This window comes from Phacochoerus africanus, chromosome 8 (genome assembly GCF_016906955.1).
Source record: "Phacochoerus africanus isolate WHEZ1 chromosome 8, ROS_Pafr_v1, whole genome shotgun sequence".
NCBI classification, from domain to species: domain Eukaryota; kingdom Metazoa; phylum Chordata; class Mammalia; order Artiodactyla; family Suidae; genus Phacochoerus; species Phacochoerus africanus.
In genome coordinates, this window is record NC_062551.1 from 62969775 (window position 1) to 62987942 (window position 18168).

An 18168-nucleotide genomic window follows, 5' to 3' on the forward strand; every position below is an offset into this window, starting at 1 on the left:
ACACACCCCCAAACCCCAGCCACACACCAACCGGTGCCTGCAGGGCCCAGAAGCCCAGCTGACCACTGCGCGCTGGTCAGACACGCCAAAGGAGACGCTCTGGCGGAGGCTACAGATGTGCTCTGCGTTCTCCTGCACCTTCTCCAGCAGCTGGCGCACCTGACGGCAGTAGTTGGCGACCTTGCACTCCCGGAGGAAGGATTTCAGCTGTAAGAGGAAGGGGGCACTCAGCTTGGCTCCAGGCACCACGTACAGGGACCGCAGGCAGGCAGGGTGGTCAGAGCCCTGGGGACACACCCCAGTGCATGTGAGAGAGGAGCCAGGGTACGTGGGGTGGGGTGGGGGCCCGTGTGACCTCTCTGGCCCCAGACTGACCGGAGGGCACACACGAGGTGACACATTAGGTTCCTACTAGGTGGGAACATAAATCTAGCCTGGGGCCACATCCAGCCTGCTGCCCACCTTGGTAAATAAAACTGTACTGGCCCTCAGCACACTCACTTGTTTACATCTTTCTGTGAGTTTTCTGCAGTTTTGTGGGAGAATGGAGCAGTTCTGAGGAACTACATGACTGCAAAGCCTAAAATATTTACCATTTGACTTTTCACCAAAAACATCTGCTGATCCCTTTCTAGACCATGACCCTTGGGGCTCAGAGCCAGAAGCCTGCACTCGTACCTATGCCTGGGCAGCCCCACCCCGCCCATCAGCGGGCCTGTGATTGGTGGGCTGCTTCTGCCCACCAAGGCCAGATGGGCACAGGCCTCCCTGAGATGGGAATCACTTAGGCTGAAAGGGGCCTCAAACAGGCTTCTGAGAGGGAAGACCCCCCAACCCCACCCCATCCTGTATTAGCTGAAGGAAAGCTGAGGTGGGCGGCCAGGTTTTCCTGCTACCCCAAACCTGTCCTGACTCCTCCCCTAGCCCAGGATCACCTGGGGAAGCACGAGGTCAGACCAGCCTGCTCAGCCTCACTTCTCAGGCTCTGCACCTGCGCTTGTACGCCAATACCACGGCTGCGGGGATCCAGCCTCCCGGTGGTGCCAGCAGAGACCCCCAGCTGGCAGGGCTGGGACACAGCTGCCTCTCTCTGACCCCTGAGGAGAGGTAGCCCCCTGGGAAGGAGTCCAGTCTGCCGACGGGTCTGGGCTCGTGGGGGGGAGGGGGCAGTGGGCACACACCTGCAGGACAGCGGGCAGTGCCAGCTCAGGGAAAGCAATGCTGTAGGCCTGACTGTGCAGGTACTCCAGGGTGAGGTCATACAGCTGCTCCACCAGACCATCCTGAGGCAGGAGGAGAGGAGAGCATCAGGAGAGACGGGAGCTCAGACCTCTTCCACCAAAGGCCACTGTCAGCTCGCTCCCCAGCCAGGAGCCACCACAGTGGCCTCCAAGCCATGTTCAGGCTCTGCCATCCTGCCGTGACCCCACCCAGGGCCCTCCCCAGACCCTCCTGGAGGCTGGGCTCACCCGGTATGCCTTCTCCTGCAAGCTGCCCTTGGACAGCTTCAGGATCACAGCGAAGTTGATGGGCCTCGAGCTCATGCGCCCTGGCCTCCTGTTGAAGTCGACCTGCTGGAAAACCTGCCCCAAGGACCCATCATGAGACCAGGGACAAGTGGCCAGATGCAGTGCCAGCCCCTCAGCCCCAGACAACCCCCCACAACACTCAGCCTGCCTGCCAGGGCTCTGGTCCCCACGGAAGTCCCTCTGCCCTACAGCAGAGCCCTGGCCGAGGGGGCAGAACCAGGAGCACAGGCACATGCTCTGCTGCCCTCTCCTAGAACAGAGCCAGGAAGCAGGTCTGAAGGCAAGGGTCGCTCTCACCTGGGGCAGTGGGAGCTATGCCGCAACTCTCACCAGGGCACCCTCCCCCGCCACCGTCCCATGGCGGGAACCCAGGGTGTGTCCCTGAGGGGGTTGGGTGGCAAACGGTGCGGAGGCCTGAGGAAGGCCCCCAAAAGGAGACACCACAGCCTGCCCTGTGGAGGAGGAGACCTTCACGCTGAGCCCAGCTCAGCTCCAGCTGTGACACAGCAAGGACACAGTGGTCCCCTGGGAGGATGCTGCCTGCGGTGTGGGGAGGCTAAGTGCCCACACAGGGCTGCTCTGAACCCCTCTTCTCACCCACACAGGAAGGGAAGGGCACAAGCAGATGCTATGCTTTCGCCTCCACCGCCTGTTTGCTCCTGCAGCCCTGGGTGTGAAAAAGACGTGTGGGTGCAGCTCAAGCTGAGCCAGGGGTGAGGACGTGGGCTACGCAAAGGTGGAGGACGTTACCATGGAAGACCGCAGACAGACAGATGCCCAGAGCTGGCCAGCGGGGGAGACCCACAGTGGGGACCCCAAGCCAACCAAGGGCCCCGGGGCCAAGTCAGAGGCCCTCTATGCGGCGTGGATGTTCCCAAAGGACACCCGTGAGACAAGCTGCAGGCCCTGCCGGGAACTGGACTCTACCAGGCCCCCTTCCCTCTCCACTTGCTGGTGGTGGGGGAGGCACCCCAGCCCTGGCCACACTGAGCACTGCTCCGGGCCGTCTGGTGGTTGGTGCTGAGGCCTCTCTAACGGGTGAGGATGAGCTCCTGAGAGTGTGGTGCACTGGGGCTCAGCCCTCCGCAGATCTCTGGCCTCTGAACTACAGCTCTCCCTACCGAGCCTCATGCTCACGTACACACAGGTGCACGCGTGCAAAAGCATGCAGGAGAACACAGCATTACAATCGGACGGGGCTTCCGGCCCAGCTCTCCTGCTCACTCTGACCTTGGGCGAACATCCGGCTCAACTCAAGTCTGTGCCTTAAAACCAGTGCCTTGGGCCAGCCCCGCAGAGCAGCCCCGCAGAGCAGCCGTCCTCGTCTGCGATGGCATTCCTGCCAACCAGCACATACCGCCAACTCAGGTAGGCACGGGGCAGTGCAACGCCCTCGGGAGAGCTGCACAACGCCGTGCAGCAGGAAGGTATTCCTCCCCAACCTCGCGCCCCAGCTCACCTCCAGGATGAAGGGCAGCACCGGGATGAAGGTGCCCGTGCCCTCCGAGAGCAGCGTCAGGGCGCGCACGCAGTGCATGCGCAGTGGGTAGAAGCGGGCAGTGGGAACCAGCCTGGGGGCAGGGGAAGGCGAGAGTGAACATAGGCCCCAGCCTCAGAGACCATCTCCCCTCCCGCCCCCGCCCCCCGGGCCCCAGGCCATCCTCACCCTCCTGGCCCAGCTACCCCTGACTCTTCACCACCCTCAGGGCTCCAACCTGGGGATGTGGGGGCCACACCCACCCCCCACAGGAAAGGGCAGAACAAAAGGCCTCGCCTGAAATCATGCTTTTAAGGACCTGCCCCCTTGCTCAGTTACAGGGGTCAGGGGACACCCCCACCTGGCTATTAACGCAATTTCATTCTAACGCATGAGATAGCAGCGTGGCAAGAATCATTCGAGCCTTTCTTTCTTGCCTTCAGGAAGACACGGACGCCCTCTCCTGGCCACACGTGGCTCCTCCAGTCTCAGTGCCCAGAGATCAAGGCTGGATGTTCCTACCCGATCTAAGCGCTCCAAGATGCCCCTGCAGATTCCCTTCAAACTGCACACAGGCCCCCTACCTGGCATCCCCAGAACACATGTGCTGCATCCTGGACTAACTGCGAGCAGGCCTCATGTGCAAGTGGGGAGGCCTCACACGCAACCACGCAGCCCAGATGACACGATTCTAGGACGTTCCCCCTCGCTGGGCCCTGGCCACAGACGGCCTCACCCCAAGCCCTTCCTCCAGTGCAGCCAGGTCACACGGCCCACATCCAGGAGGCCCCAGCCAGCAGGGGTACTGCCAGACCCGCCTCACCCTCATGTAACCTGGACCTCTAAATAGCCTCCTGGAGGGATGTCCCCCAACCGCCCTGCAGAACCCCAGCCCCTGCCTCCTTCAGCCCCCAGGACGGCCCCACCCACCCGACTCACTTGATGCAGCCGATGATGACCTGGGAGAGGGGGTAAATCAAGGGCTGCAGAGCCTCACTGGGGCCGACGGTGCTGAGGGCACGGCACCACAGGTGGAGGCAGTGCACGAACTGCCAGTTGTACACGGACTGGTACGTCTCCTGGGCAGAGCGAAGTACACCTCCGGGTCACCCAAGGGTGCCCTCCACCCACTCCCACAGCTCCCACCAGCGAGGACCCGACCAAGGTGCTGCACTGTACCCCCAAGAGACGGGGGTTTCCAGGAGGCCCCGAGCCCCAGGCAGGTCAGGCCCCAGGGTTCCCCTGAGCCCTGCAAGCCCCTCCGCACACCTTCTTGCGTGTGGTCATGGCATTGCGCAGGTGGATGGCGAGCTGGCGGATGTAGAGGAAGGCGTGCTGGTAGGCGACGCCAGAGTCCAGGGCCAGCAGCTCCGTCAGGGTCCGCTGCATGAAGCTGATGAGAGGCAGGGCGCTGGGGGAGGTGAATTTGCAGTTCCTCACGTATGTGATGTACATTTGCTGCCAGAAACACCCCCGTCAGAGCCACCGTGGGGCTCCTGGGCCCTGGACCCAACCACCCAGCTCCAAGCCACCACCAGCCACCTGGACCTCTCCCTCAGAGCTGGCCTCAGCAGGAACCACAGGACAGCCACGTGTGCTGCAGACTCGCCTGCTGGCATGGCGCCTGCTCCTTGTCCCTCCCCCACCAGCTGCTCAGCCTCCTCGTGTGTGCACGCGCTAACCCTGGGCACAGAGTCTGCCGTGCAGAGGGGAGAGGCCTCACAGGGAGGGCCGGGCACCCAGGAAGGAGTGGCTGCAGCACAAGTAACTCTGGGAATGGGTAAGGATCACAGAAGGACCGGGAGCGGGGGAGGCCAAGGAGCCCCTGCTGCACACCAAGCCACACGGGTGGCTTCCAGAGGGTCTCTGTGTGGAGCAGGCCCCCTCCCCCTCCAGCTTCAGGCCCAGCAGCAGGTCCCTGCACCTCTCCAGGCCTGATGTCCTGGTCCTGTCAGAGCTGTGGGGAGCAGCCCACGTGCAACCCCACCCCACCCCCCACTTTTCAGGGAGGAAACCACGACAAGGGCCTGCGTCTGCCCAGAGTCACGGTGCCTGTGAGGAGTGCCAACCACAGAGGTAGCCTGCCCGGCCCTGACAGACGGACTCGGCGGCACCACTACCTTGAGAACAGGGCTCAGGAAGACGTCCTTCTTGTGTCGGCAGACCCTGCCCAGGACCAGGAAGGCCAGCACTCGCACCGTCTCCTCTCCCGTGCTCCACAGGGCCACCATCCTCTGCGGAGGCGGGGAGTCACGGTCTGCCCCAGCCTCACCGAGCCCGGCCAGAGGCTCCTGGGGTCGAGCTGGGAGAAAGCCCTTCCCAAGCACCCCAGGGGGCCCCACGAGTTAGAGCTGAAGCGGGGAGAAGTGACAACGCAAAACAGAGCGTGCCACCCCTCCTGAAGGCTGTGTGGTGGAAACCCACCTCTGCCCTCAGGTCATGCACGTCAGAAAGCTGCCCCCAGCCCCCAGGGCAGCCCATCCTCAAGAGACCGGGCTGTGCTGCCCTGCGGGCGCTCCCAAGACAATGCCCTGCAGGGATGGTGCACGCGCCACCTGCACACTGGCCAGCATACCTTGAGCAGCATGCGGCACTGCTTGGGGAAGGTGAGGTAGTAGAGCACAGAGCTGCCCACGTGCTGGAGGACGGCCGCCGCTACTGTCGCCTCTGCCACACAGGCCACCAGCTGGGGAGGCAGAAGAGGTCAGCAAGGCCCAGGAGATGAAGAAGGACTGGGCCCGCAGACGTGGCCAGGCCCCACGGGACCAGCAGGCCCTGCCCCGAAGAACCGCACCTGTATGACAGCACTCAGGTACGCCTTGACGTCCAGCCGGAGCTTCCCCCACAGCGGGCTGCTGGATGGCTGCAGCATCCTGCAGAGAGACCGCAGCCCTCACTGTCCAGCTGAGCAACACGGTTCAGACGTGGGGCGGCCAGGAGGCAGGGGTGTGCCCTGAGCTACGTCTCACCCAGGTCACCCAGGATGCAGGGGCGCATAGGCCCTGTGGTGAATCCCTTACCCCCTTCCCGTGAAAAGCTCAGTGGCCCTTCTACTTGGGTGGACACAAGAGATGTATCAAAACTCTCAGGGAGACAGTCCTACACCTGCACCTAAGGAGGTGACCAACAGGCCCTGAGCCCCCCCACAGGCCACCCCACCTGGCCAGAGGGCTGACGGTCTTCCATGTCCAAGCCCAGGGCCAGCCACTTCCCCTGGAGTCCCCAGAGGGACTCCTGGTCGCCAGCAACCTCCACCACTCACGCACCCACACTCTGCAGTGGGTGGTCTAACCTAGGCATCACCAACCACTACCGCCAGCCACCACCGCAAGCTGGCTCCCTTCAACCCATACACGCTTCACGGAGACCTAGCTGTCCCCATTTACTGCTTAATTTCAGTAATGGTGGCTGATGCTCCTGGGAGTGTCTCACAGCCGTCACCCCTCAATAATCAAAGAACTCAACACAAAGCAAGTGCTTTTACTGCATCTGCGAACACACACGAAGGAAGAAAAGAGAGGGGCCCCTGAAAGTCTCCCCATCAGCTGATGTCAGACGCTGGGCGCCTGAAGCCACGGCCCAGAAGGCAGCAGAGCTTCCTCCCCAAGCTCACCGTCCCTCGAGGTGACCACTCTCTCCAGCGCTGTGGCCTCCACGAGAGCCCGCACCAGCCAATGCCAGCCCACTTGTGCCGCACGCTTGCTGCTCCCTCACACTGCCTGTCCTTCCACCTTCGCTGATCCGTCAGCATACTTTGCTCCCCTTCAGACAGAACCACCCCCATGCAGCTGCACCTCCCTGACCTCTGAGTCCAGCCCTGACCACCATGCCACCAGCCCACGTCCCCCCATCTTTGAGTCTGCTGCTCCCCCACCTCCCCTTCAGGTGGTCACAGGAGGATCTCTCCCTGGAGCCTTCTTTCTTCTTTTGAAAAGTGTCTGGGGTGAGTTGGACCCTCCATGCTCTTAGTGCCTCCAGATCATGTGGGGTAACCCGCACGCTGCCAAATGTCTGCTGCTCCGCTCTCCTGTCTGAGGACGGTCCTTGGCCTTCTCCGCTCAACCTCCCTCTAACATGGAAGTCTAGGTCCTCAAGCCAGCGTGCTGGGGGGGGGGGGCCCAGGGGGCGGGCTGCCCGGACACACACACACACACACACACACACACACACCAGCCACAAAGCAAAGGACAAGGAGAATGAACAAGATCCAAAGACAAAGACGGAGAGTGTGGACCTGGGAAAACGGGGAGGCAAGCCAAGCACATACTCTGTGGCCCCCGAAGGAGTCTGAGCAGAGTAGAAAAGAGGAATGAAGAAGGATGGGGCTACCCCCACGTGGCCCTGACTGTCCGGTCTCTCCCAAGAGCCCCTCAACATTCCTCCACACCAGCTGGGTCTAGAGAGGACCACGAGGTCGCAAGGCCTCTGCCTTCCCCAACGCAGGGCCCTGATCATTGCCCTCCATGCCAGCCCCTGCCCTCTTACCTGCTGCTATCCTTTGGGGCTTTTCCAAACAGCAGTTTCTCGAGGCAGCCAAAGAGATCTCTGATGCAGAAGGTGACCAAAGCATTGAACACTGCAATGAAGGGGCCAGAGATGCCACTCTCAGGACAAAAGATGGAACAGACAGCAAGTATCCCAGGTCACCTCACCCCAGCTCACCAGCACTGTCCGTGACCTGGAATTTGCTGGCTTCAGCAACTTCCTGGTCTCCTTGGGTGGTGGACACGGCTGCTCGGAACGCCTGAACAACTTCATGGAACAGCTTGGGAGTAAGGTGCTGCTAAAACATTGGAGGAGCAACCGGTCATGATGGGCAGAGCAAGAGGCAGCTAGCTGGGACTCCAGGAACCTGCACTACGAGACAAAGGCACCCCTCACCCACATCCGCACTCAAGAGCAGAGGTAGAAGCAGTGTTACTGAGCCAGGTCCAGAGAAAAAGGGCCCAGAGCCTCCTGGAAGGGCCAGGAGGAAGGAACTGAGGGTTCTGGATGAGGATGATGGCCAGTCAAGGGGTATCTGGAGTTCTCTCTTTCTGTCCTTTCTTTTCCCTGGAGAAACCACTGCGACGCCCTCAGAGGAAGGGCCCTGGCTCCACCAACTAGCAAAGGCACAGAGACCATGTCCTGTCCACAGCGGGACTCCAGGGAGCCCCTGTCTGTGAATGAAGGAGAGGATGCAGTCTTGAACCCTCCTAGTATGCAGGGAAGAACTGAGATTCTCTCACGCTGAAGGGACTCCAGCGCCAGGGCTCAGAGAAGAGCTCTGCCCTCCTGTCTCCTCTCGCCTGCACAGCCCCAGATCACCAATAGCCAAGGGTAGGGTGGGGTGGTGTTCAGCTGCCCACACCATGCCACTTCTCACCTTTGCTGCCTGCTTCCACCCCTCAACCATGGCAAGGGTCACAGGGACAGAATCCCTCCTCTTCCCTGCAGGTCCTCCTAGGACCCGGTCCCCCTCCTCCTCATCTTCTTCCTCCTCACTTGCTTCCTGCACCAGACACAGAGGGCCAGGCTTGACAGGATGTAGGGATCCCACAAGTACGCCCCTGCCCCCGACCTAGCTGCGCGCAGGCCCTCACTTCCAGCCTGTCTGGCAAGGAGTGGAACTGCTCCTCTTCGTCCTCGGAGCTGTCCGAATCACTAAAGTTCAGCAGACTCTGGTCATTCTCCTGCAGGAACTTGTAGAACTCAGGGTCTTTGTCCTTCAGTCGAGAGAGTTGGTCCTTGTGCTCGGACGCACGGCCCTTCCGCCGGCTGAGGAGGTAGGGGTCATCCAGACTGACTGGCAGGTACAGCCAAGGCCAAAGCCAGTGTAGGGGGTGGGGGTGGTGAGGGCGGTGAGGCGGTGACCTCCTCAGAGAACCCATGAGGCTTAGTTGACTTCCTCCATGGCCGCTCCCAACAATCAAGGCAGAGGGACTTCCAGAGAGAGAGCTTTCGGCAGATCTCTCTCTCTCTCCCCACCCTCAATGCATACGGATGCCCTAACCTGCAGTTTCAGCCAGACTTGCTCTGCTCACACCCTGCTCTATCTAAGCTATCTCTAACTCCCCCTTTCCAGGTTCTCAGATCAAAGATAAACCTCTCCCTGTCTCTCGAACCCAGCTGCCATGAGATCTCCTCAATACAATACTTTGTTTTGTGTTTGTTTTTTGGGGCCGCACCCGTGGTACATGGAGGTTCCCAGGCTAGGGGTCTAACTGGAGCTGTCGCCGCCAGCCTACGCCACAGCAACTCGGGATCCGAGCTTTGTCTGCGACCCACACAACAACTCACGGTAACGCCAGATCCTTAACCCACTGAGCAAGGCCGGGGATCAAACCACAACCTCATGGTTCCTAGTCAGAGATGTTAACCACTGAGCCATGACGGCAACTCCAATACAATACTTTCAAATCCACTCATGGCTCCTCTCAAACCAGCACTATCTCTCAATTCCTTCACAACCTCCTCTCAGCACAGCAACCCAAGAGACCCTTCATGTTACGAGCTACGTGACATTACTTCACCAAACCCCTGAGATAACTTCCCACTGTACTAGGATGTCTTATAAATGATCTACAAGATCCAGCCCCATCACTACCTCTCCAGATTCACTTCCTGCTACTTTCCCCTTCATTCCTGCCACAACCACACTCATCTCGGCGCATAAGGCCCACTCCCACCTCAGGACCTCTGCTGTTCCTGCTCCCTAAAACAGTGGAACATTCTTCTCCTACTGTGGCAGTTCCCTCCCTCAGGTTTCGCTCAATTATCACCTCCTCGAATGGCCTTATCCACTTCGCTTAACGCTGCAGCAGGCGCTCCCAGATATGCTCCCTGTGCCTCCAGCCCCTTCTGCTTTGCCTTCCTGACCGCAAGCACTTCCCTCTTCTAACCCACTACACAACGTGGGCCATCCAAAATCGAGTAAGCTTTCTTACCGCAAAGACCAGAAAGGAGTACTATTCTCCAACGTCTAAGACCTGAATGACCTGGCACAAAAGAGGCGCTCCGTAAATACCGGTCCGAAGAATAAACAAGCCGGAGGGTCCGGGGGAGAGGTCACGGGTCCTCAGGTCTCAGTCTTAAGGCCCCAGGAGTGGTCAGCACCCTTGTGGTGGGGAGGGCCAGGACGATTAACGGGGTTCTGCTTTACACACGTCCGGTGGAGGACGCTCCACTCACCTGGCCAAGGAACTCCCATCTGGCTCATCTACGCTCCGGGAGGCTCCGCGTGCCGCCAGCGTCTCGCCTTCTGCGGCTCCTTCGGGCTCCGATTCGGACTCGGAATCAAAGCCCGAGGCCAGGAACTCATCCACAGTCAGCTCCGCCAGACGCCTGCGGGCCATGCCCTCGGAGTTATGACTCCCCGCCAGCCGGGTGTGCCTAGCCCCGCCACCCCGGGAAAGGCGCAAGGGGCGCCAGAAAGGCGGGAGCAGGGCCTCGACTCACCGCTTGCGGCTCCGCGCCACCGCCATCGCTGCCCGGCCCGCAGCGTGCGCCCCGCTTCCGGCCCCGGCAGGCCTTGCGCTGTGCGCACTTCCTGAGGTTGGCCCCGCCCAGTCTCGTCTCGCCGGGTGGCTTTACGGTTCTCCAACAACGGCTGCGGCAGCATTCAGGCGGGAGAGCGCGTTCACACCTCTCGGGAAGCGGGCGGCGCCCGGGCTCCCAGGGTGGCACGCGGGATGCGCGTTCCTGGCGCAGGCCGGGTTCAGTCGCGGCCCCCGAACGCTTCCGCTGAAGGACAGGCGGCAGAGCTCGAGCACCCGGCAGGACTGCGTAGGGCGAAATCTCACAGATTTCTGCTCACAAATCTGAGACCTTTTCCCAAAAAGGCACCAATATCGACAACGACCTAGGGGAAGGCGAGGCTCGGGCCCTCGCCTGGCCCTGCCCACAGCCCCCGCGGGCTCCGTGAACCCGCGCCTGTGAGGGTGTCATTGCTCCACAGAAAAAAATGCATGGTGGTGGGAGACATGCGTCAGAGAGGACCCTATACACAAAGCTCTTACAAATCGATGATCTAAAGCCAACAATCTAGTAGGAAAAGCAAACGAAAACAGAAATGGCGATGCTATCGATGGGCAGTTTGCTTAAAGATAAATAACATTCTGGTGAGGGTCAGAACAGTGAGAGCCTTTTCCATTTTCCTAAGCAGCCCCATAGCACTTGCGCCGGGGGAGTAGGAGGGGGCAAGAGAGCAGACAGATCCGAGCACTGTTGTTGAAGCTAATTTGGCCAAATCTCCCTAAAAGAGTGTGCCTGATACTTCAGTCCAGCGAGTCTTCCGCTGGAGATTCTCTTGGGAACACCCCTACCTAAGTCCCCAGACCGGCCCGGGTAGGGACAGCTACTTTTCCTCTTTGTCTGTGGAACAGCCAGCAGGTGCAAAGGCCCAGAGGCTGGAAGGTTGCCATGGGGAAGGAAGGAGGTGAGGAAGCCAGCCTTTGCCCTCTTCTCCCCCCACCTGCCTAATGGAGGGAGTATGCAAGCCGGGACAGTCAGATCCCAAGATAGGAAATCCCACAGCCCCTAGGGCGTGCGTCCCACTTCCATCCTGCACCCCAGCCAGCGTCCAGATCAAAGGCGGACAGGTAAAATGGCCTGCGTGGGGTCACAGAGAGGCGAGTAGATGCAGCCCCGGGTTGGCTCAGGCCCCAGGGGCATCACGTGGAGCCAGCCATTCGGCGTCTAAGAGATGCGGGGCCCAGGAGAGTGCGGGGCGGGGCGGGGTGGGGGGGCTGCCTTCTTCAACGGGTTGAGACGGGCGGAAGACCCGGGAGGCTTTTTGGAGATAGGACGCGGGCGGGGCGCCGGGGGCTTCCTGGAGGAGGAGGCGGACGGGGCACGGAAACCCTGAGAGAATTCTTGCGCTAAGCAGTGTCCGGGAAGCCGCGGGGGAGCGCGGGAGGCGGGGCGGGCGGCGCCGAGAAACAGCGGCTGCGGGCAAGCGGCGGGAGCCAGGGACCCGAAGCCGGCCGCCACCGCCGAGCAGCCCTCCGGCCGCCCGACATTCGCTCCTCCGTGCGTCCTCCGCGGATCCGCGGCGGGCCGGCGGCCGAACCCATGCAGCCGCGTAGCGAGCGCCCGGCCGGCAGGACACAAAGTCCGGAGCACAGCAGTCCGGGGCCCGCGCCCGAGGCGCCGCCGCCGCCACCGCCACCGCAGCTGCCAGCGTGAGTGGGCCGGGGGGCTTAGTCCCGTGACTGGCCCGAGCCGAGGAGGAGGAAGGGAGGGGCGCGCCGACCCTGGCGCTTTGCATCCTGCGGGCTCTGCCGGGCCGCGGAGGGTCCAGCCCCCGTCCGTTATCCGCGCACACAGCTGGGGCGGGGCAGGGTGTCCTGAGGTGGCTGCTCTGTCCCCGCCTGCTGCCCTTGAATCCGGCTGCGCCGCTTAAAGGCTGGGGCGGCCTGTCTGCATGCTGGAGGTGGGAGACAGAGAGGTCACACTTGCTGGTTGATGTAGGGGTCGCTTCAGAGACACTCGACAGTATGGACCAGTTTCACCCCGTGCCCGTCCTGTATGCCCAGCCCGTGCCGAGGACATCGGACTCCAATGGGGGCACGGGAAGTGTGGCCAGCGATGGACAGAGAGCCTCACCCTGAGGAGGGCCTAGGGAGACGGGGTGGGGGGAGGGCTCCTGGGCAGAGGGAAGTGTGGTACCTGAGCAGGGGTGGTGGCGGAGGAAGCTGTACAACGTTTAACTATTGACTTCTGGAGTGGGGTCCCACCTCAAGCTGGGAGCAGATTGGAACAGAGTCTGGTTGGACTTCCGAGAAGGCTCTCTGGACATGAGAAAGCAGAAAGGGGTGGAGCCTGGAGAGCAGGGGCGGCCCTGGGGGGGCTGGTCCTTGATGGAAGCCTGGTATGGGCTGCTGGGGGGAGAGTGGCCTCCTGGGTGCCCTAGCCTTACCCAAGGTCTCAGGGGAGGGTGAGCAGCTCCCTGCAGAGTGCACCCTGACCTGGCACTGCCCATCTGCAGCCCCGAGGCAGAGCGTGCCCGTCCCCGGCAGGCCCGCCCCACGGCCCCCATGGAGGGTGCGATGCAGCTGCTGAGCCGTGAGGGCTACACTGTATCCCACAACTCCAAGCGGCACTACCATGATGCCTTCGTGGCCATGAGCCGCATGCGGCAGCGCGGCCTCCTGTGTGACATCGTCCTGCACGTGGCCGCCAAGGAGATCCGGGCACACAAGGTGGTGCTGGCCTCCTGCAGCCCCTACTTTCACGCCATGTTCACAAGCAAGTACCGCTTCATCAGGTCTGGGCATGTGGGGGACTCTGCACCTCTCCCAGAGTGGGGACCATCCTGACCTGCTGTCCCCACAGATGAGATGAGTGAGAGCCGTCAGACGCACGTGACCCTGCACGACATTGACCCTCAGGCCTTGGACCAGCTGGTGCAGTTTGCGTACACGGCCGAGATTGTGGTGAGTGAAGGCAACGTGCAGGTGAGGCTGCCTCACTCTCCTCATCCCTGTACCTCCACCCTGCTGCATCTCCTGTGCCACTCCCACCCCTTCAGTGCCTCACGTCCGGTTTCTCTGTCCTTGCTCCCCGGCCCTCTCTCCTGCTTTGTTGCACAGACTCTGCTCCCGGCTGCCAGTCTCCTGCAGCTGAATGGCGTCCGTGACGCCTGCTGCAAGTTCCTGTTGAGTCAGCTCGACCCCTCCAATTGTCTGGGCATCCGGGGCTTCGCCGACACACACTCGTGCAGCGACCTGCTCAAGGCGGCACACAGGTACGTGCTGCAACACTTCGTGGACGTGGCCAAGACCGAGGAGTTCATGCTGTTGCCGCTGAAGCAGGTAATGTGCCAGCTGGGGCACAGCCTGGACCCTGACTTGGACCCCAACCCTGAACCAATCCCTGGACCCCAGAAACAGCCCTGGCCCCCTGGGCCCTTAAGACCTGGTCCTTTGCCCTTCAACCTTTATCCCCACCCTCTGGCCCACGTGCCAGCCCCACCACCCGTCTCGTGTGCACGCTCCCCACTTTCTAACCCTTCCCAAGCTCCCACCTTTGATCCCTGACTCCATCCTGTCCAGATCACATTCCTGCCCACAACCCCCAGTTCCTCCGGACTGCCCTGGCACTAGGCCCCCAGAAACAGGATCTGTGGCTCCTGACCCTGCTTGGCCCCTCCTCATAGGAACACTGGGCCCCTGTTGGACTCTCCCTCCCAGGCACCTTCAGGGCTCCATGGGCCCCCAAGACCCCAGATCTCAGGTCTGAGGGTCCCCACCCCCAGGTGCTGGAACTGGTCTCTAGCGACAGCCTGAACGTGCCTTCAGAGGAGGACGTCTACCGTGCTGTCCTGAGCTGGGTCAAGCACGACGTGGATGCCCGGAGGCAGCACGTCCCTCGGGTGAGGCCAGGCCCTGGGGTCCCCCTGATAGTGCTCCAGAGGGGATACTGTGGTTGAGGACCCAGGTGTGCCTGGGCTCTTCTGTGTCCAGAGGGGGTGATACCGACATGTGTCTTGAGGGGGTGATACCAACATGTGTCTTGAGGAGGTCCAGGTGTCTGAAGAGGTCTTGGGGCTCGGGCCTCTGCCACCTGACTCTAGCATCCACTCCCCAGCTGATGAAGTGTGTACGCCTGCCCCTGCTGAGCCGGGACTTCCTGCTGGGTCACGTGGATGCCGAGAGTCTGGTGAGGCACCACCCGGACTGCAAGGACCTGCTCATCGAGGCCCTCAAGTTCCACCTGCTGCCCGAGCAGAGGGGCGTCCTGGGCACCAGCCGCACCCGGCCCCGCCGCTGTGAGGGTGCTGGTCCTGTGCTCTTCGCTGTGGGTACGCTCGCTGGTCCTCTCTGGTACCCTAATCCCTGCCCCATGTCCTCTACCCACGGCCCAGCACAAGCCCACTCCACTCTGTGCCAGGTCCATCCAATACTCACCCCCCACCTGCTCTTCCATCCGTCACGGTGTGACCTGCTCGCCAATCCCCGTCCCCACTTGCCCTTGGAGTCCCCACGCCCTCACCCTTGCGCTGTGCTAGAGCCCCCTGGGCCCTCCTCCAGGCTCATCACTTCCCTCTCGCTAGGTGGTGGAAGCCTGTTTGCCATCCACGGGGACTGTGAAGCATACGACACACGCACTGACCGCTGGCATGTGGTGGCCTCCATGTCCACGCGCCGGGCCCGGGTGGGTGTGGCAGCAGTTGGGAACCGGCTGTACGCCGTGGGCGGGTAAGAGTGGAGGCTGGTCTTGGATCAGGGGCTTGGCGTGTATCCACTGGGCCAGCCTTGACCAGCAGCGGACCCCTCCTCTAGTTATGATGGGACTTCAGACCTGGCCACCGTAGAGTCCTACGACCCTGTGACCAACACCTGGCAGCCCGAGGTGTCCATGGGCACGAGGCGCAGCTGCCTGGGTGTGGCTACCCTGCACGGGCTCCTGTATGCAGCTGGTGGCTATGATGGGGCCTCTTGCCTCAACAGGTAGTGACTGGGGTCAGGGCTGGGTGGCCTTTGGGGGGTAGCTCAGCAGGTGTGGCTGCATTGGGACTGCAGAGGTCCTGCCTGAGGGAAGCCAGGACCTGCCTGGGCCAGGCCACCAGGGTCCCCAAAGCCTCTCCATCTGGGCCAGCAGCAGCCCTTTCTTTCCCCTCTGTGGTCCTTTCCCCCAGGCCAGGGGCTGGGCTCGGGTAGACACCCGGCATCATCCAGGTAGCCCATCACCAGTGCCCACCCAGCAGGCCCTGCTTCCTGCTCCCAGGGGACTCGGGTCATTCTCCGTGACCCAAGCATGGCATTTTAGTCATGCCTCAGGAGAGGGCAGGTCCTGGGGCCGGGACAGCTTTGCTACCGCTGCTCAAGGTCAGCGGGGTCCTGACGTCTACAGTGCTGAGCGCTACGACCCCTTGACGGGAACGTGGACGTCCATCGCTGCCATGAGCACCCGGAGGCGATATGTGCGCGTGGCCATGCTCGGTGGGTGACTGCTCCATGTAGCGCCCGTCCCACGGACCCCGCACGCAGATACACCATGGGTGTGTTGGCTCCCTGCAGATGGAAATCTGTATGCGGTGGGCGGTTATGACAGCTCGTCGCACCTGGCCACCGTGGAGAAGTATGAGCCCCAGGTGCGAAATGTCCCCAGCCACATCCCCCTTCCGTGGAGCTGTGCGAGGTCACCACTCTCCCGGCCGCCCCCACCCATCATCCGTATCCATCCTGTCCCACAAACACCTGGCCCCGGGGTAGAGGTCTGCACGCTAGGTGGGGGGCTGCTAGTGGTGGGTCTGCCCCCAGCCCTCCCTCTGATGCAGGTTAACTCGTGGACACCCGCGGCCTCCATGCTGAGCCGGCGCAGCTCTGCGGGCGTGGCAGTGCTGGAGGGGGCCCTCTACGTGGCCGGCGGCAACGACGGTACCAGCTGCCTCAACTCCGTGGAGAGATACAGCCCCAAGGCAGGCGCCTGGGAGAGTGTGGCGCCCATGAACATCCGAAGGTGCAGAGGCCCCACTCCAGTCGCCCCCCACAGTGGCAGATGTGTCCCAGGGCCTGACCCCTGCACACTGTCCCTCCCCCCAGGTCTCCCCCTCCCAGGCCCTGCCCTCGGGGCATTCTCCTCGCCTTTCCCCCCTCCACCGCAGCTTAGCCCCCAGGCCGCTCTTATGGCCCTGCCCCCACGACGCCAAGGCCTCCCCCCCAGCCCTGCCTGTCCCTCCCATCGGCCCCACCCCCTCCCAGTCAGAGCCCCGCCCCCGAAGCTTCTCCTGTGGCCTCAGCCCTGAGACCCTGGTCCTGCCCCCTCCCTCACCCCAGCCTCACCCCCTACCCCTCCCCATCCACCCTGCCCCTAGGAGCACACACGACCTAGTGGCCATGGATGGATGGCTGTTTGCCGTGGGGGGTAACGATGGCAGTTCCAGCCTCAACTCCATCGAGAAGTACAACCCAAGGACCAACAAGTGGGTGGCCGCATCCTGTATGTTCACGCGGCGCAGCAGCGTGGGCGTGGCGGTGCTGGAGCTGCTCAACTTCCCGCCACCCTCTTCGCCCACGCTGTCTGTGTCGTCCACCAGCCTCTGACCCATGGCGCGGCTGCACAGAGGCCGACCTGTGGCCTCCCACATGCCTTAAGCCCCCCAGGGCCCAGCGCCTCCCTCCGCCATGCGTGGGGCGGGGCTCGGCCCCTACCAGGGGCATCCGGCGCTGTCCAGTCTCCATGTGTCCAGCCGGCCCGTTTCTGTGTTCCTTCCTCAGTGCTTGTGTGTGTGTGTTCCGTTTATTCGTTTATTTATTGATTGTCGGGGCTGCAACTACCAGTTTACACATTTACTGTTGAAGTGTCCTGTCTCTGGGACCAGGCTGCCCTCCTCAGCATCCTCCCACCATGCTGGGGGACGATGGGATGGCCACTGGCATTACCCGTGGGGGAGGGACCAACGTGGACTCTGCAGACCTGGAGGGACTGACAGGTGATGCCGAGAGTGGTTACTGGGGCCGGAGGGTGGGGGGGGAAGGGGAGGGCTTTCTGAACAGGTGCAGACCCCCGAGCCTGCGCTTTGCACACCACCCTTGCCTCACCTAGCCAGGCACGTTCCTGGGGAGAGCACAAATTGGGCTTCCTTCCCGTGGCTGTGGTGTCTTTTCTGGATCCTGCACTGAGCTGGACACAGACCACTGCAGACCCCACACAGCAATATGAGCCACTTGAACAATAAACGTGTTTCCTGGGCTCTGTGGGCCTGTGGCTGAGTGTCCAATCTCTGCCTTTCAGGGTCCTGTCTGGGGTGACTGGGAGGGCCTGTGCAGCTGGGCTGAGGTGACGTGTTGGCGTCTGGGGGCTTTGAGGCAGCACGGTCACATCCAAGGGCAGGGCTGTGGTGTCATTAGCAAAGCGCCCAGCCATGAGCATGGCTGTCAGCCTGATCCTGAGAGGCTCCCAATGGCCTCTCCGCCCGCTCTGCAAGGCATCCCCCCAACCTCACTATGGCAGCCCCAGGCACACGTGGGACAGTTGTGGCTTTCTTCCTGGATTCTTGCTAAGCCTCCAGGACCCTGACCTTGACCTGAGGTGAGGGGTGGACTGAGGCAGGAGTGGAGATTGTGGGAGGGTCCTGGCTTCCTTCCTTGGTTGCAGATTTCTGCTTCAGCAGCTTAGAGCGGGCACGCGTCCCCCTTAACAGTCCCTGGTGACTCAGAGATGCATTTAGGTGGAAGC

General features: G+C 62.1%; 2 protein-coding genes across 8 annotated transcripts in view; one reads left to right on the forward strand and one right to left on the reverse strand.

Moving 5' to 3' along the window:
* NOC2L (NOC2 like nucleolar associated transcriptional repressor) overlaps nt 1–10604 on the reverse strand; it is a 12495-nt gene extending 1891 nt beyond the window's left edge. Inside the window, exons 1-15 of one of the 4 annotated variants that reach the window (XM_047790992.1) lie at nt 10444–10604; nt 10177–10329; nt 8589–8763; nt 8372–8497; nt 7669–7786; nt 7492–7582; nt 5801–5879; nt 5582–5692; nt 5127–5240; nt 4276–4464; nt 3946–4085; nt 2989–3100; nt 1470–1583; nt 1182–1283; nt 64–207 (exon numbers count right to left, since the gene is read on the reverse strand). In XM_047790992.1, coding sequence (XP_047646948.1) covers nt 64–207; nt 1182–1283; nt 1470–1583; nt 2989–3100; nt 3946–4085; nt 4276–4464; nt 5127–5240; nt 5582–5692; nt 5801–5879; nt 7492–7582; nt 7669–7786; nt 8372–8497; nt 8589–8763; nt 10177–10329; nt 10444–10469 — 1794 coding nt within the window. In that variant the 5' untranslated portion in view covers nt 10470–10604. Of the gene's footprint in view, nt 1–63; nt 208–1181; nt 1284–1469; nt 1584–2988; nt 3101–3945; nt 4086–4275; nt 4465–5126; nt 5241–5581; nt 5693–5800; nt 5880–7491; nt 7583–7668; nt 7790–8371; nt 8498–8588; nt 8764–10176; nt 10330–10443 lie in introns of all 4 variants that reach the window. The other 3 variants (XM_047790991.1, XM_047790995.1, XM_047790993.1) reach the window with 3 other exon arrangements.
* A 1328-nt stretch (nt 10605–11932) lies between these two features.
* KLHL17 (kelch like family member 17) lies at nt 11933–17697 on the forward strand. 4 transcript variants are annotated; one of them, XM_047790996.1, is made up of 12 exons: nt 11933–12167; nt 12974–13233; nt 13321–13442; nt 13578–13799; nt 14144–14359; nt 14575–14788; nt 15041–15185; nt 15270–15437; nt 15841–15929; nt 16008–16081; nt 16268–16449; nt 16805–17697. In XM_047790996.1, exons 1-12 carry the CDS (start codon nt 12058–12060, stop codon nt 17031–17033), a joined length of 2031 nt encoding a protein of 676 aa, XP_047646952.1. In that variant the 5' UTR covers nt 11933–12057; the 3' UTR covers nt 17034–17697. The 4 variants fall into 4 exon arrangements, with proteins under 4 accessions (XP_047646952.1, XP_047646953.1, XP_047646955.1 ...); XM_047790997.1 differs by having other exon boundaries at nt 13321–13421; XM_047790999.1 differs by having other exon boundaries at nt 11935–12167; nt 14243–14359.
* Nucleotides 17698–18168: the final 471 nt, after the last annotated feature.